General features: G+C 45.5%; 1 protein-coding gene across 1 annotated transcript; it reads left to right on the top strand.

The window, feature by feature from the left end:
- Positions 1-16,888, top strand: LOC135256789 (protein ENL-like). The gene is made up of 13 exons (XM_064338931.1): positions 1-1,741; positions 3,958-4,138; positions 4,751-4,833; positions 7,533-7,676; positions 8,243-8,368; positions 11,286-11,897; positions 11,944-12,009; positions 12,403-12,493; positions 12,658-12,769; positions 13,063-13,156; positions 13,429-13,497; positions 13,665-13,736; positions 14,062-16,888. The coding sequence occupies exons 1-13, from the start codon at positions 1,694-1,696 to the stop codon at positions 14,188-14,190; spliced, it is 1,827 nt and encodes a 608-aa protein (XP_064195001.1). The 5' UTR covers positions 1-1,693; the 3' UTR covers positions 14,191-16,888.
- Positions 16,889-17,892: the final 1,004 nt, after the last annotated feature.

The raw sequence follows: 17,892 nt of genomic DNA, 5'->3' as shown, positions 1-17,892 counted from the left end.
CATTGCTGGCAAGCTAGCTAGCTTCATAAAATGGGTCCGTGTGGTGCCGTATCAGGCCTCGGGAGTTTGAAATGGGTAGTAGCCTAGCCTTAGAAAATAGAGCTCCTGGCTCCCAGTTATTGAGGTGCGATGATGTCGCTGTGTTGATGCTAACTACTGGAAACTAGTAGCATGGGTGCTATATTGCTAGCCTATGTGATTGTATTTTCCATGTCTTCACATTGAGATTAAGCTCGTTGAAGGAAGGCGAGGAAATGGATAGCCAACGTTAGTTAGCAAGTTAGCTTAGTGCTGGTAGTGCAGGCCGGTGAGAAAGATTGAAACTACTAGCGGGAACAGCTCTTGCTTCGCTATAGCTGATTAGCCCCAAGTCGTTTTGCTTAGCTAGTAGAAAGTAAGCTAGCTTTAGTCTTATGCATATTGGAAGTGTTGTAGCTAGCTAGCATGCCAGACAGACCTAATTGTGTGATTATATGTTGTATTTTTTACGATAGCGTATTTATGTTATTTGAGGATTTTGGCTGACTAGTTGGCATTTATTTGTATTACACTGCGTGCCTTAGAAGTTAAACTTTGCTTAATTCTGTGCTGTGCTGGCTTGACTAACTATCGTGTTAGCATGTGTACATTTTTGTAAATGGTACTTTTGACATTAAGTTACTAATGTTAACAAGCTAGGCTATCTACCTAGCTAGGAAAATTGGCGTCAGCTAACTTGGTTTACTTACAAGTGTGACTGGCTCATTCGACAGCTAATTAAGTTATTGCTTTGCACATAGCAAGGTAGGGAGAAACCTATCTATCAATATATTGCCCTATTTGGAATGTGGCTGGCTCACTGAGTAAGCTAGCTTGCTAACTACCCGGCCTTAGCCTACTTTGTTGAACAATTAGTTATGTAGGTGCCCTCAGTACACCTAGCAGTAGCAAGCCACTCGGCAGATCGTTAACTTTTTAGCAAACACTTCAAAGCATACTTTCTTCTATTCACTTAAAATAAGTTGATCAAAATAAGCTCTTAGAAGTATATTGATTTTAAGTCTTGTGGCTGGCATTTGTTACTGTCCTAATATGAAGCCGGGTAGAAAAGCAGAGCAACTTCTTGCCGGAAAAGCCAAGTCTACAGTCGTCGTACGTTGGACCGTTCAATCGCAGTCAGAAAGGATAACATAAGCAAAAGGAAAGTCAGGTTATTATTTGTTTGAGTCGTATCTGGTTTTTGGATTTGTATTTTTTAATTATTTTTTAAAATGATGGTTAGCCTAGATGCCTTGATTTTTAATAAGAGGATGTCAGTTGAATATCCTGATTAGTCTATGGTTCGCAGAAATTCTTCGCAGTTAAAGTTGACGGGGCTGTAGGTATGTCGTAAAGTTTGCCCGTTAACAATTGCGAAAAATTAGTGAATTTGTTCGTCTATCAGGCGCAGTTAACTGTTTGTTAGTGGTACCGCACTCTCAGCTCTGGTCGTATCATTTGTGCATAAAAAAACCTTACCACCACCATTCATATGGTGCATTCTTTGTTGGTGTGCTTTGCTTCTGAGACCGACTAAATACTATACATCATTCATCCCTTAATGATGCAAATATTTATTGATATCCGGTGAGGTTGGCATGAATGTTCAAATGAATCTAGCTGTCAGGCTTCCATGTTCACTGCAGTGTAGATCCATTACCCTTGCAAGCGTATTATGAGGCCAAAGCAGTGCTGTCAAGGAGGCATGACCACTTTCACTCAGGTGTGTATCGTTGGTTGATTCTTAATAGATGCACTGTTGGGTTGAATCCAAATGTTCGCACTCCCGAGTCCCGACTAGGGATGGGGAGTCAACTCCGAAAGAGTCGATTGTCATTGCTCATCAGAATGCCGTTCTATTCTACTTCAGCTCAACGTCAACGATTATTTCAATGCCCCGACGTTTATTCAGTTGCGCTCATTCATCACTTTAGGTAGGACAACTCGGGTATGGATTGGGGAGATACGCTATATGATAGTCTACCCATCATAAACTGTAGCCAGCTAACCATATACCGTAAAAAAAACACTTCACTGCTGCCTTGTCAGGTCGTCTGTCAGCACTGCCGTCATCTTTCTGTGTGTAAATAAGCGTATGATATGGTGATATCAACAATGTGGAGTTATATTACTTCGAGTGATGACAAAAAATGTCCTGTAACTTATGTAAAAGGTGGCTCAAATATAATAAAAGCTCATCGGTGACGTGGAAGCATTTAAAAGCTTTTCATGCCTCTGAGCTGCAATCAAAGGCTGTGCTATGTAAAGGACTTTCATCTGATAGAGATGAGACGACTTCCCCCATAAGGTTAATGGCCTTGGCTTCTTTTCAGTAAAGCTCAAGAGATAAAGTTCTGAGGCGAAAAGGAGTGTATTGTGAAACCTAGGCTGGTTTTGGTTTCCAATAGACTTTGAATGTAGCCTAATTTGAAAAGTAGCAGAATCACCATCAACCCTTGTATCTCTGATTGGATCATTGCCGAACTGATTGCATGCTGGCGTGTATCTATCAGTTGTAAACAACAGTCTTGTCACTACCACAGTCCGTGGAAGTGATTTTATCTGTAGTAGACTGGTGATCATTTAGCCTTCATCCAGCGCCCCGAGTGATCACAAAATGGGGATCAATCAAAGAGCCACAAAGTTTTAAACGCATCCAACACACTCGCCCCAAATTTGCATTCAGCCCGGGAGCATTCATTGGTCTTGTATCTAGCTAGCACTTTTTCCCCTCGTCAGCACTTAGGACAAGAAAGAGCAATAAACCAAAAAGGGGCGCCTCCCACCCCTTCTTCGCTTATTAAGCTACACCTAAACCACGTCATTGAATGTTTAACCCTTTCTACACTCACCTCGTCTCGTATTTGTATATATTACCCACCCTGCAAAATCTGGTTATAAAAACAAGCACAAAGATGTCTCTCTACGTACAGTCTTGGCTGAAAGTTATTTCGAAGTCTACATCGTTTATGTATCATTTTAACTGTGTAGCTTAAATTCAATTAAATCTTTATTATTATTATTATTATTACTACTATGATTACTGATTTTTGACCATTTTGGCAAGATTACCTATACATTAATAAAAAATGTAATTGGCTCCCAATTCCCTATTGAAAAGCAGTTAATACTGAGAGAAAAACAGTCTCCAAGACCCATCAATGCCATTTTATTTATTTTTATAATATTTTATTGTACTGGATAACTGCATATTATCTACATAACTGCATATCACATATCACGCGTGTAATAGTCACTGTTTGATTCATGCAATTACGCATTAATATTTGCTCTCATTTCTTCGTAATTTTGGGCCCAATTAAAGGTTAAATTGAATTGCTAATCGAGGCTAGCATATGTTCACCATTCTCAAGTATCATACACTAGGCTACACCACTTATTGGCCTATCAATGTGTAATATGGTTCATACGTGTTTGAAAACCGCACTTTGCGATAGGATTCTGTTGGAGTTGAAGAGTCTATTCCAACGACTCCTGAAATTTCAGCCAGAGTCAGTTGGAGTCGATTCTAAAATTTTGGGAGCCGCGCTCCCATCTTCTGGTTAGTGGATTCAGCCTCAAGGACTTCGGTCTTACAAACTGATATTGTCTGAAGTGTTCAGCTTCATTACATGAAGGCTGCAAGAGTACAGGGCCATGAGGGTCTAAAATGCACTTATGAGACTGGACTTGAGACCTCACTTGTTGTCGTGGATATAGCCACTTTATAAAGTTAAAATAATTAAATGTCTGCAAATAAATAGGCCTATACAATTGGCAGTATGAATTGCGTTGGAAGACCCTCTTTGTTTGTTTTTCCATCATGCTTGTTACTCTATTTTTGTTACTTTCTTTGTTACTTAGGCCTACTGTCTCCCTGGGATGGTGACCGGTGGCCTGTAGGTTCAGTACTGACGTTCGAGTTCTTTCTCCCCACAGTGCACGGTGCAGGTGAAGTTGGAGCTGGGCCACCGGGCTCAGCTGCGGAAGAAGGTCACCACGGAGGGCTTCACGCACGACTGGATGGTGTTTGTCAGAGGGCCCGAAATGGGCGACATCCAGCACTTTGTGGACAAAGTGGTGTTTCGACTGCATGAGAGCTTCCCCAAGCCCAAGAGAGGTGGGTCCACAGAGGCTGCCATTTCCATGGGTCTGCTACTGTCATGGCTGAAACGTAGCATACCAACAAAAACTTCAGGCTTTTTAATAAGAAATTGAGTAACTACATTCACGAAAGCACAGCACTCAGTGATTTCTGTAAGGCGTGGGCAGATTGAATCTTTTCTGTGTACTGCCTTCATGTCTAAGCATCTGTGATCACCTATGAAGGCCAAGTTTTCACAGAGAAATCTTGAGAACAGACCTGTCATGAATGCAGGCACAGAATTCTTTTGACCTGTACAACTGCTTTTTACCTTTAGTGCTGAAATACACTTTATTTTAGTGCACTTCCATTTAAAATCTTTCATATGAGCATTGAGACAATAAATTGGTTTGTAGGTCATTCATTATTATAGGTCATTTTCCCTTCAATTGCCGTAGTTATTTCCATTGTGTTAGTGGAAGCTGGGAGCCGCAGACGTACCGTAATTTGGCCATAGTCATCATTTTGACTTCTTCATTTTCCTACAAGTGATTTTCTTGATTATGCACTCTGATCGACTTTCTATGTGTCTGTGTTCTTGAGCAGTTGCTCGATAATTTGCTGTGTGGCTCCTGTTTGAATCCGCAGTGTGCAAGGAGCCACCATACAAAGTGGAGGAGTCGGGGTATGCCGGCTTCCTCATGCCAATAGAGGTCTATTTCAAGAACAAGGTGGGTATTTATAACGTGCACGTCCAACCAAACGCTTTTCCTGGGTTTCATTTTCAGATGCGTTCGCTTCCTTTCCCTCACGAAGGAACTCTGCGTTTGGGATTCTACATGTGTATCACCGTGAAGCGGGATCGTTTGTCAGTCCCTTACACTGCCGTTTGCCATGTGCGTTCGTCTTTACCGTGCTCTGCAGTGGTTGAGTAAAAGTGAAGATCCGAATATTAATACGGTCGAGAGTCCTCGTCCGCCATGCCCGTTTTGCCTCTGGGCTTTTCTTGTTGGACTGGATCAGGCTGGACTGGTACGGGCCAGACTGGACCAGATTGTCCCACTTCATGGCAAGGTTTTGGTACTTTTGCCCTAGAATGTATGTTCAGGATTGTCAGTTTCTTCCCCTTCCTGCTGTGCTCCAGGTAGAATAGCGAGAGTGGTGTAGATTGGACCACAGATCTGTCTCCAGTATTCCATGGTTTTACCCGCACAATCTGCTAATGCCGTGATGGAGAGCCACAGGGTGCAGTCTTCTTTTTCACTCAGCACCTAATTGATCAAATAAAGCAGTTGGTTTTTTCAAAGTTGTCTCACCTCACTTGGTTAATTGAGTCTGAAACTGTAACTTATTTCAAGGTTAAAGTAAAAACCAGTAGACCCTGCAGCTCTCCTGGGCCATCAGGCTCTGTGGGCACCTTTGTGCTAATATACTAAACATAGCTAATATTCCTAAAACACCTAGTCCTAGAGAGCCCTCTGTAAACTGGTTTTAGCTCCGGCTAATCCCATAATTTGTTGAGGTAATTGAGAACATGTCTTTGTGCTTCCCATGGTTTTTGTGTTTGATTTAAATCCTTCAGAGTGAATGAATGTTCTTGGGTGTTTGCACCTTCCGTGTTTAGGACTCCAGTGTGATTTTGCTTGTCGTTCAATCGTAGTCACTCAATTATTAAGATCCACACTATATAGGCCTTGTCCCTTTTGCAAACGGTTGCTCCATTCACAGTGTGTTAAATGCTGAAAATGGACGATTCATTTCGTACCAAATTCAGCATGCACTGTTGTTTGGGAAGCCCTGTTCCATTCATTGAACAAGGGCAGAAAAGTTTGACGTCATTGATAAACACTGTGCTTATTCAATCGGAAGAATGTTCTATTACATTTCAAACATTCCCCCTCTTGGACACCCTGAACAGTTTTCTGTGTTTGGCAATACTCCTCGGGAGATAATTCCTGGGTGTCCCACTGGGGGGGGGGGGGGGGGTTAGCAGTAGTGTGCTTAGCTGGAGTTTAAACCACAAAAATGCAAGCACCAAAGTGCATTACAACAGAGAATCCTTATTTCACATATTTGGATAGCCGTTCCAGTTGTAATGCAGTTCTGTGGTCTATCGTGGAATGTGGACTCAAGTTGGTTGGAATTGGTTCTGTAGTTGACCCGTTGTGTTCACTAAAGTGGTGGTGTGTAACATATTGAAAGAAGTTAATGTATGTAATCTGGTACAGTATAAAGTGCATTATTTACCATCTTTGGGGCACATTATGTCATAATGTGTTCTTTTAGAAATTAACTTTCTCAATGATCGCAATGTTGTGAAAACATTTTGAAAATAATAACACCTGTTGGCCCTGCCCACAGAGAAAGAGACACACCCCCATCCCCTCTTTTCTCCTGGCACGTCCTCATCAACAGGCATCAACATTTTTAGCTGTGACTCCTTGGCAAGGAGGATTACAGGATTACAGACTGGCATAACGTTAGCTACACTAAAATGTCAGCTGCAGAGTTTTAAGAAAACTGCACTGTTATAAACTGTATATTAAAGTTCATGGGAGAACGCATGTTTTTTCTGACCATTAACTGACCAAGAGATGGGCTTGAATGAGAACCAGTGCACACAGGCTGCAGGGCCAGGATTAGGAACCCCAGCCCTGAGTCAACAGTTACAGCCATTGAGTGAAAGGGAGGTTGGCTTTTGTTTCTCCTCAGAGCGTGAGGGAAAATAAGCGATTAGCGGTTAGCTGAGGCAGTCTGGGAGAGCAAATCCTCGTGGGCCGCTCCAAGAACTTCTCGGGACCGACAGTGCAGACAGAGGGACAGGCTGACAGGTTCAGGACACTGGGAGGCTGCGGTAGGAGTGAGTGAGAGTCAGAGTGAGAAAGAGAGAGTGAGAAGGAGAGGGAGAGGCAGGGCACAGAATTGGTGAGTACAGAAGAATTATTTCTGATTTCAAGTTAATTTTATGAGCCCGTGTCCCTCTGCGTTTTTCCTTTGTCCACAGGTTTGCTTTTTCAAAGTCCTGCCTTTTTTATTATAGCTTGTGTATTCATGTACATCATATTAGGGCATGCTCTTCTTTTCTTTCAGGGTTTCTCTCTGAAAAATGTATTTGATGTACGAAGTTCCCTTAGACTGTGTGTAATAATAATAATGCCCTTTCTTACTTTGTGGTAGTGGGATAATCTGCACATAGTTGGCACCATGGAAGTGAATGCTTCATCTCACAAAATTCTAAAGTCACATTTTCATTCCGCCCTGGGTGATTCACGCGAAAGGAGTCTCGCGCAGATTTGTACCTCTGGCGTTGCAAATCAAATTGAAATCTTTGGCGTCATCACTACGGAGAGCGGCGCGTATTTCCACAGCGCTCACGACACCAGTGATTTCACGAAAACGCCCCCCCCCCCCCCCGTCTCTGTGGCTGCAGGAGGAGCCGAAGAAGGTGTGCTTCAACTACGACCTGTTCCTCAACCTGGAGGGGAACCCGCCCGTGAACCACCTGCGCTGCGAGAAGCTGACCTTCAACAACCCCACCCACGAGTTCCGCCGCAAGCTGCTCAAAGCTGGGGGGGTGAGTGGAGGGGGGGGGGGGGTGGAGCTGTGGGCGAAATGTCAGTTAAAAAAAAAAAATACTACCTGATACTCAGATTATGAATTGAAAGTGCCCATCATATCCTCTGAAGTTTTTTTTAATTGAATTGTAAATTTCCTAGTCTAATTAATTGAAAGGTCAAAGAACCCCAACTCCACATCTCTTTGTTATTGCTATTGTTGGTATCGCTGTTATTGTTATTATGACTCAATATTTATGACTAGGCTTTCTATACCCCACAGAAAGTTTGCATTTACATATTTGCGCATATTTGAGTTGTTATTTTTTGGGTTGTGTATTAAAGGGTTGCCAATATTATTTTTTAATCTTGATTGTCACTGTAATTGGTGCTGACTTTCTGTTTGCATTCAGACCTAAGCAGCTTAAATCTGAACTGATTTTTTCATATGCGCTGTATTCTGCCCTTCTCGCCTTTCTCCTTGCTTCATCCCTTGTTTATTTTCTTTCCTCTCACCCCCTCTCCCTACTACTTATCTTTTTTCTCAGCTCTCTCTCACCCTCTCTCTTGTTATTTTCTCCATCAGGTGATGGTGGTGCCTGAGGGGGAGGAGCCTGTGTCCAGGCCCAGCCCTGACTACCCCATGCTCCCCACAATTCCACTCTCCGCCTTCTCCGACCCGAAGAAGACCAAGCCCTCCCACGGGTCAAAGGTCAGCCCAAGTGCCTTATATGACACACTAACCTCTGCTATACATTTTTTCCCCCTTTTTATTATTACATTGTAAACACATTTCTTAAACACTGCCATGTATTTATTACTAAAGCCACTTTCACATGACCAGCATCAAAACGCTCGACATGGGGCCAAACCATTAAATTCCTATGGAAGCAGCGTTGATTCCCAACTTGGCAGCAGCCTGCTGTTACTGCCAAGTTGCGATCCTCAAAGTTCAAGTCGGTTGAACTCTGACCCTGTTTTAAGCTGATCGTTCATAGCATGTCCACTCACATCACGGCTTCGTATGGAGCAAGCAGATGTTAACATGGTAGGACATTCTGGGTTAAGCCCAGAATTTTCGATTTCCAATGCGAGTTAACAATTCAGCCTTTATACCGCAGACAACCTGCAGCTATCACCACTTGTTAGAGTTTTCCGAATCAGTGGTTTTCCTGGATGGATGACTGGCGGCGCCCAGTTCTTCTCATGCGTGGTCACTGCCTCACTTGCCTTACTTTTAACTGTCAGTGTCTGCACTGTGCTTTTATGTTGCACCAGAGAGACTGACAAACAAGACTGTTTGTTATACTGGTACTGGTATAATGACAATAATTTGAACTGAATTGAATTGAAAAAAAATTCAAACCCTGAATGCAGTTTTCATTTGCAACAATAATTTTACCAAGGCATGCCTTTCATCATTGCACTAAAGGATTTGGTAAATACAGTCATATCATTCACGTTGCCATTGTAACAAGAAGAAATTCTCATCACTAAATAATTTAAAAAATCCATAAGCTTGTTTAAACCGCTCATATTTTCTAATTCAGATTAGCTTTCTGAAAGATTGTCCGCAACAGAAAGAAATGATTGGCCTAATAAAATCAATATTAGAAAGTCCTGAATTAGCCTCTGCAAAGAATGGACCTGGTATTCAGCTTAAGGCAGAGTACTTGTACTTACAGAAAAGATTGAAACGAAATGATCATAAAATAGATTTTGTTTTAATAATTTTGAAAAGTAAATTAAAATGCAAGTTTTTATTGGCTGGTTTTGCTTAATGTGATTAGTCTTTTGAGCAGTGTATAATGATATGTGATTTTTGCATCGTATTAATGGAAATATCTTGTTCAAAAAAACAGAACTACATATGTTCAAAAAACAGAACTACATATGTTCATAAGGAAACTTCAGGTCAGTGTGTGTCAGAACTGAGGTCTAAAAGGAGCTAAAATCGCTACTCGGCTACTCTGTTCTGAAGTGATCTCGTGGTTCGCGGTTAAGCTCAGGAGACCGTGGAGACGTAACCATGGGAAACAGCCGCCCCGGTCGTCCCACGGCTAAGTCTTCAGTCTTGGAAGGGGTCAGGTTTCGGCCAAAAATATTTTGGTTGGGCGTCAGAAGGCTAACATTCTATATAAAGAAGGAAACGGTCAGTGTCAGATTTTGACTTTGGCAGGGCAGCCCAGGTCTGTCAGCTGTAATTATTCTATATATATATATATATCTATATCTGTATATCTATATCTGTCTATATCTATATTTGTGCTCTGTGTAAATCCTTATGTTCCAGTGTTCATTGTCATTGTGTACTCTTTGGCTCTCTGTTGGGACTTCTGAGTGAAAATTTAAGCCAGTCAGTTTTATTCACTTGTGTTGCTTACTTATCGCATTTGTTTAAATAATAAATGAAAAGATTTCACATGTAATACACTGGGAAGAGCAAAGTCAGAGGAAGTGATTCAATGTACATGAGTAATCGAGGAAATTAAAATGGGAACATTCTTGTATGTTGCTTTGTTCGTAGCTCGATTAGTTTGTTTTTGGTTGGGAGTGCTGTCCAAATTCCAGAAACCCGCCACTCATTCCGACCTCTTGGTCAGCTGATGACGTTTAATTGGCCAAATAAATCGGCCGCCCTTCCAAATAGTGTTTTAGGATTTAGGATCATGGTGTGTAGGGGGGCTTTGAATCGGACGGGGGGTTGGTATGTCCCTGAAGCACGCCACTGAGACCAGAGGCAGTTCAGTCACCCGACAGCACTGTTGGGTTTTAGGGCTACCCTTACTCCAGAACACTTGGTTTGATGTTGAGATCAGGCTTCTTTAGGCTTTGGCCTCTGGTTTTTGTTTCGCTTGGCACAGTCCAGTGTTGGCATAGTGTTGATTACAGCCGTGCTCCTGTCGCTACACCATGTTACCGCATGAAAGCGAGCAGCGTAAGCGGATACTTGTCAGTTTCCGAATCCAGTATTCATTTCACCATACTCACAAGCTCAGTTTTTTTCTGTGCTCAGTTAGTAGACTGGATGTCTATCAGGTTGGTGCATATACTGTACTGTGCAAAAGTCAGAGACAAGCCTTTCTTTTATTTACTGTACTAAGAGTGGACAAATACTTTTATATTTTATGTATGTGGTTGTGGAAGCTTTTCTGTTATTTTCTGTTAAATGTGTATTTTCTGCATTATTGTCTGACTCTGGAAAAAAAAATAGCATTGAATGGCTTATTTGCCTGGAAATTGAAAAAAATGAAAAAGGATGGTCTCTGACTTTTGCACAGTACTGTGGTGGATCTTGACTGCAGGTTGTTGTGGTTAATTTTGAATGGCTTAAAAAGGTTAATGACCGCACTACTATTGATTGAATGAGGAAATACCTCATTTGAAAATGTTCCTTCCTTGCTGTTACATTAGAAATGCATGAAGGTTCTGCAAATGTTCCCTGTAAACCATGTGACGTCATATATCTGGTACGAGTATGAGAATTCATGGTAATTTATGCAAAAATTTGGGAAAAAATAAAGTGAATGTAGTTCATCGAATTCATTTGCTTGTTATTTGTGTGTGTGTTTGTTGGCTGTGTGTTTTTTGTGAATGTTAACTGTGATTGACTAACCCACCCGAAACAGGAGCCAAATAAAGATGGTAGTGGAGGCAGCAGCAAGGGTCCAAAGCCTCACAGGCCAGCCAAGGAGCACCGGGAGCGACCGCGCAAGGACTCCGAGAGCAAGGCCGTGTCCAAGGGCGAGAGCGACCGCGACCGCGACGGCGGCGGCGGCAGCAAGCCCGCCCGCGACCCCTCGTCATCTTCCTCCTCCTCCAACTCCTCGTCCTCCAAGAAGACTGCCGAGGTCAAGCTGAAGGAGGAGAGCAAGGCCCCGCCCAAGGCGGCCTTCAAAGAGCCGAAGCTCACGCTGAAGGAGGGCATGTCCCCGAAGGGCGGGGGGAGTGGGGGAGGGGGCGGAGGAGGGGGAGGAGGAGGGGGAGGAGGAGGGGGCCCGCCGGAGCCCAAGGCCCCCAGCAAGCGGCCCTCGGCCATGGAGTCCCCCAAGCCCAGCGTCAAGAAGCCCAAGAAGGGGGCCCCCGAGGGGCCCAAGAGCGGCGGGGGCTTCTCTGGCACCTCCCCCCGCATCTCCTCCTCCTCCTCCTCCACCACCACGGCAGCACCGCCCACCTACCCGGACAAGAAACCCCCGAAGAGCAAGCGGCGCTGGGTCAAGGTGAAGACGGAGACGCCGGAAGTGCCGGAAGTGCCCGAGGTGCCGGAGCGAGGTGCCGGAGGTCAAGGAGCCCAAAAAGCCGCCCGAGTCCGAGGAGTCCAACTCGGAAGACGAGGCCTCCTCCAAGTCTGAGGTGAGAGGCCGCCGCCCTCCCCACTCACACGGGCGCTTTACTGTGTCACAGTGTGCCCACGTTATTCATCAGCCCCGAGCACCTGGCGGAGATGAGAAGCCGAGTTCATTACTGGGGCGACATGGCTCGGGAGGTGAGACCGATTGTCTGGCAGTCGGAGGGTCGCCGGTTCAGACCCCGCCCTGGGCGCGTCGAAGTGTCCTTGAGCAAGACACCTAACCCCTGACTGCTCTGGCGAATGAGAGGCATCAGTTGTAAAGCGCTTTGCATGAAAGCGCTATATAAATGCAGTCCATTTACCATTTACCATTACAGACCAGCTTTTTGACTAGCGTTTGTGGCGTGTGCCTGACATGCGAGCGGTTAACCGGCCGAATTCTGTCTCCCCAAAAGCAATCGGCCCCTTCGAGCCCCTCCAACTCCACCTCCAGCTCTGACTCCAGCTCGGACTCCGACTTTGAGCCCTCGCAGAAGCAAGGCCAAGGTGCGGTGCGCGTGCGTGCGAGTGAGTGTGCGTGCGAGTGAGCGAGTGTCCGTGTATGAGTCTGCTTTTAAGTGTGCGTGAATGAGTGTGCGTCTGAGTGCGCGAGCGCGCGTGTCCGTTATTCGGTGAGCGCGACGTGTCGGTGACCGTCCCCCTTCTCTCAGGTCCCCTGCGCTCCATGGTGGAGGACCTGCAGTCGGAGGAGTCGGACGACGACGACAGCAGCTCCGAAGGGGGGACGCCCGTCAAAACGAACCCGCCCAACCGCGACTCGCGGTCAGTATGTCGCTCTCGCGGTCAGTATGTCGCTCTCGCGGTCAGTATGTCGCTCTCGCGGTCAGTATGTCGCTCCCGCGCAGCCGTCCGCGGGAATACAGCAAGCAGCGGTCCTGTAAATACACGGACCCGCTGCCTCAGACAAGAGCGTCGGAGTCAGTGTCACTGACAGACCTTGTAGGAACACATGTGCTTGCACTCACAGACACACACACACACACACACACACACACACGCGCGCTCGTGAATAAAGCCGCGCTGGCTGAGCGGTCTGTCCCTCCTCCTCTCCTCAGTTTGAGCCTGGACAGCGAGAGCGACAGCAGCGACGGATCCCACCCCCCGAGCCGAGAAGCCCCGCCTCCGCAGCAGAAACACATCAACAACAAGGTGAGGGTCGTGCCCCCCCGCCACAGAACCACACCTCCAGCAAGGTGAGCAGCGCCGCTCCACCTCAGGAATGTGCCGACAGTGTGAGTCTCCATCCCCGCAGCAGAACGTCCTACAACGTGGTTGGCTGACAGCACGTATGGGTCACTGTTTACCATGCTGGGCGCGCCTCAGGTGCGGACGAGTTTAGAAGATCATAAAATGCCTAAAATCCCCCGTTCTCCCTCTTTTCCCCCTCTCTTCTGTTTCTTTGTCTCTCTCCCTCTCTGCAGAACTCTGGGAGAAAGAGCCCAGACCCTTGTACCAGGACAGAGAAGATGTTGAAGAAAGGGTACGACAAGGTAGGAAGGGTAAATCAACTTTTATTTACATCTTATTTCCTGTTGGTTTGCAATGGTTTTGTAAATGTTGGTGCAAAAGCAGTACGGCACTTTTAGGCAGTGATATGCTATTAGCGTTAGCTAATAGCCCCATCTTACCCAGGCAATCGCCTCTCTGCTCTCCTCAGGCGTACACAGAGGAGTTGGTGGACCTCCACCGCCGACTGATGGCTTTGAGGGAGAGGAACGTCCTACAGCAGGTTTGAGCTTGCGGCTGGACTGGCGCGGTCAGGTGTATGCGTGTAGTAGGGCAGCATATAGTGGCTAACATACTGAGCTATATCATTCACCAGTTCATATCCCAGGTGAGCCACTGCTGTGGTGCTGTTGAGCAAGGTAGTTGAACTGCTTCCATGAGGAACTGTGTGCAGATTGCCTACATTCGGAGACTTTCTTATGTTAGACAGTAGACCGAGCTTTGGTTTTTTTGGTAGCGTCATTGTTTTCTCGCTTACATGGAATCTGAAAGCGTTGTAGGGAGGATTCGACCGTTTAAGCGTCAGTCTTGTACGTCTGTCCCGTCAGATCGTGAACCTCATCGAAGAGACCGGCCACTTCAATGTCACCAACACCACCTTCGACTTTGACCTCTTCTCCCTGGACGAGTCGACGGTCCGTAAACTACAGAGCTACCTGGAGGCCACAGCCACGTGACAGGAAGCGTCCTTCCAGGCGAGGAGTCTTCTCCAACTCCGCCGTCTCCGCCAGGACCCCGGAGGGGAGGTGTGAGGGGCGCTGAGAGAAAGAGGAACCCGTGAGAGCGCCCGGCGGCGAGGGACGGACGGACGAGCGGAGCCGCAGAGAAGGAAAGGAGAGGACCACGAACGGCACGAAACGAAGCGAACCTTGCTAGGACGCGGCCAGAGGCCGGGCCGATTGGACCGGAGGAGTGTCGCGTGCATTGCGGCCCAGCAGTTCCTCTGCCTTCCAGCCTCACCCATCGTCTCCCCTTCTTCTGCCCTTTCTCCTCTCAGAACCTGACCCCATGTATTTCTACACGCTTGTCTTCGGGTAGAGCAACGGTAGAACTGTGTTGTACACTTTGCACCAAAGCTTGAGTGGCAGCTGTCATCTTGCTCCTGGTCCTGGCACCAGGAGCAAGCCCTGCATCCTGGCTCTCCATCACTCTCCACACTCACCCTATCCCTGCTGCATTCACATTTCTTCTTTTCAAAATACTGGTGACTTCTCCTCAGGCCCCATACCTTCCCCTTCCCAAGCTCCTTCCTGTCCTGCCTCTACTTTGCCCACCCACGGCATCATGGGTACGTGCAAGGGATTAATTTGCAAGGAACTAAGAGGAGGAGCCTCTTGAGGGGGGTGAAGAAGCATTGAGAAGCAGCCTTTCAAGTTTGAGTCAATAAATTGGTCACGCCTTGTATTTAACTCTTATTTTATTGCTGTTTTCAGGCATTTTTGCTAGCCAAAATGGATACGGTTAAGAATTGCGAGGCATGAATGTACTTTCGTCTTGTTTTTGTACAAATTTTTTTTAATGGGCTCACAAGAAGCGCTCCCCCCCCCCCCCCCCCCCGCCTCCTCAGTGCCTTTATCTTCAAGGGGGGGCGGTTTGTCTGTCACTTGGAAAAACTGGGACCCCCCTCCACCCCCACCCCGTGGTCAGAATGCGGCCCAGACCGGCGAAGAGTTGTCCAGTTGGGGTTCCCCTCGACTGCATCTTAAGGCGGAGGGGGCAGGACAGGCCTTCAGAGGACAGAGCTTCACCAAACAGAACAGACCCGGGCGAAAGGCGATTTCTCACGTGTCCGATGGAAGGTGCAATTTCGAGGTCGGGTTCAGCAGAATGGATCTACGTCAGATGAGGTCCCAGGAGCACTGGAATTCTGCGTCATGTGCTAGTTCAGACAGCCATAACCAAACCCACTGTGGCTCCTCAGTCGACCCTTTTACACTTGAACTGCCCCCCCCCCCCCCACGCGTATGGTCCATGTGAAATGCCTATTTATTGTGACTTTGATAGCTTTAATGGTGGACTCCACTCCGTTGCTAGGCTAGCGGTGCAAAGAAGTCTTTCATGGATGAGTGGAGAGTTCGATTCAAAGTGTCTAAAACTGTGAGAAAGCACATTTTCCACAGCGCCTGGCTGACCCTCTCTTTCTTTCCTGGGGAAAAGATAAACTGATGTCGTCCCCCCCCCCAAAAAAAAACAATTTCTGTGGGGAAACCCAACCGCAAAAACGCAGGAGAGGGAGCAAACGGCCATGTGTGTGTGTACCAGTCCATAATTGTGCGCCTGAACTTTTAAACTCCAGAACCCAGAGTCCACCAACTTTGACCTTTGACCCAGGCGCTCAGCACGTCCCTTGTTTGTAAACAAATGGGAACAGAAAGGGGTGGAGGAACAGCCCTCGACCCCCAAGAGAGTCCCTCCGTCTACTGACAGTCAGTTTAATTTATATACCTCTGCACTTTTGTGGCTGTGGCGACTTCAGTACTTATGGAATTATCTAAACTGTATTTTTAATGATTTTATACTATATTTACATGCAAAATAGTATTGATTTTTTGCCTACCTTTTTTAAAAAAGTTCTATTTAATTGTTCTAGTATTTTTATTGGCATGTTATGTCATACAAAGAAACACAGCCCCCAGATCTGTATACGTTAGCCTTAGTATCACATTTATTTTTTATTTTACAGTTGGACACTAGTATTTCATTTTATTTTTGTTCTTTTTTTTTTTTTTTTTAACAGTCGGACACTATGTGGCAGGTTTTATTTTGGAGGGCGTGTATTCCTTGTACGATAAGCTGACTCGGTTGTTGTCTTAGGAAAGCATGTAGAGCAGACTGAATGTGTGCTTATTAGATTGTTACTGAAAGTAATGTGCGTGTGTGTGTCGAATATTTGAGTGTTTTTACTCAAAATATGTGGCACCGTTCTAGTCGTCTGTACTCTGTGAGGTATGGTTACAACACCCAGGCACAAAGTCTCATTCCCACATTTTTTCCCTTTGCTCCAAGCAGTTTCTGACCTCTAACACGCAAGGACAGAAAAAAATGTACCATAGGAAATCAGAATTGGGGTGGTAGAACAAAGCATTTCAGCTTGACTGCAGGATAACCTGCAGATTATCTTAGGGATGTAATGTGGGAGGAGACTGTGCTGTGCTGGTGGGTGTGGTTTGTATCTGCTGGGGTGGGTTGTATTTAACAGGGGTATTGAAGATGGAATTGGTGGGTTCCATGGACAGAACAGAAGCTCAAATTTGGTATTGTGAGTTTGGTATTAACTTGGCATTTCGTGCCACCATGTGGCCATATAGTGCAAGTTGTAACAAGAACTATAATTTTTATTTTTGAATCATATTAATAAAGTCAGTGAGTACTGTCTGCCCCTTGTATTAGTTTGGTCACTGAACTTCGACAGGCCTGAGAGACTTGTCGGAAGCTGAGCAAGGGTCATACAGAGGTCAAGCCAACTTTGTGGCATTGGCGTGTGGCATTGTCTTCCCTGATGTCCAAGGTGATTTCAGATGGCTAAACATCTAAGCCTTTTTCTCTTTCCGGAGCATCCATGGTGGGTAGGTAGCCCTAGTCCTGATTTTCCTGGTTTTTTGGTTCAACAAGACTGAGCATGAATATTCATTCTGAATGGTCAAATGTTGAGTACATCTAACACATTGAGTCTTCTTCATTAAGCCTAATAATTATTAGTCCAGTTGCATAATTGTGTTTGGGTGGAGCGAAAACAACATTGCTGGCTACCTACCCCTGATCTGTGTGACCTCTCTGTGCACAATACGTGTTCTACTGATTGGTACACACTACCCATGTGACATCTTGATCAGTCATAGACAAGTGAGCATCAACAGTAGAGAAATGTAGTATGCCTTTCCTGAAAAAAATGAAATGGTGTCCATCTGCATACTTAAGGTCAGTTATGTGCACTCACTGATGTCACACACTGGTAGGTTAAAGTAGAAGGAACCGCAGTACTTGAACGCAGCCAATCAGTGTGACATCGGCACGAGAGCTTGAAGCTACAAAAACTACAAGACCAGATGTATGGAAACGTACATTTCAAACTGGAAAAAAATAGGAACACTGACCAAGTCCAATAAGGCATAGTGATGTATTGTTGCGCACAAAAAGAACACCGAAGGCCTTCAAAGGTATAAAAGAAGAGAATTATGGCTCTATTGCTGGGATGTAGTTTCTATACTTATACCTAATACTCATGCCTATTGTACATTGCGCAAACACTCCCCTGTAGAACAATGCCAGTACCAAGAAAGGTCTGCCACAGCTAACCTTTGGCTATTCTTCATATATTCCTGCACAGTGTCATTAAATTATACAGCAATATTCAATATTGCTCAGCATTTTGAATTTGC

This window comes from Anguilla rostrata, chromosome 6 (genome assembly GCF_018555375.3).
Source record: "Anguilla rostrata isolate EN2019 chromosome 6, ASM1855537v3, whole genome shotgun sequence".
Lineage (NCBI taxonomy): Eukaryota > Metazoa > Chordata > Actinopteri > Anguilliformes > Anguillidae > Anguilla > Anguilla rostrata.
This window is presented reverse-complemented; position numbering and strand designations above follow the sequence as displayed.

Bases quoted from the DNA above. Each gene is read 5' to 3' on its own strand.
- LOC135256789 (XM_064338931.1), top strand. From the start codon at position 1,694: ATGAGGCCAAAGCAGTGCTGTCAAGGAGGCATGACCACTTTCACTCAG. The intron at 4,834-7,532 runs GTGGGTATTTAT...CTGTGGCTGCAG, and splicing joins AGGTCTATTTCAAGAACAAG to GAGGAGCCGAAGAAGGTGTG. The intron at 11,898-11,943 runs GTGCCGGAAGTG...CCGGAGGTCAAG, and splicing joins TGAAGACGGAGACGCCGGAA to GAGCCCAAAAAGCCGCCCGA.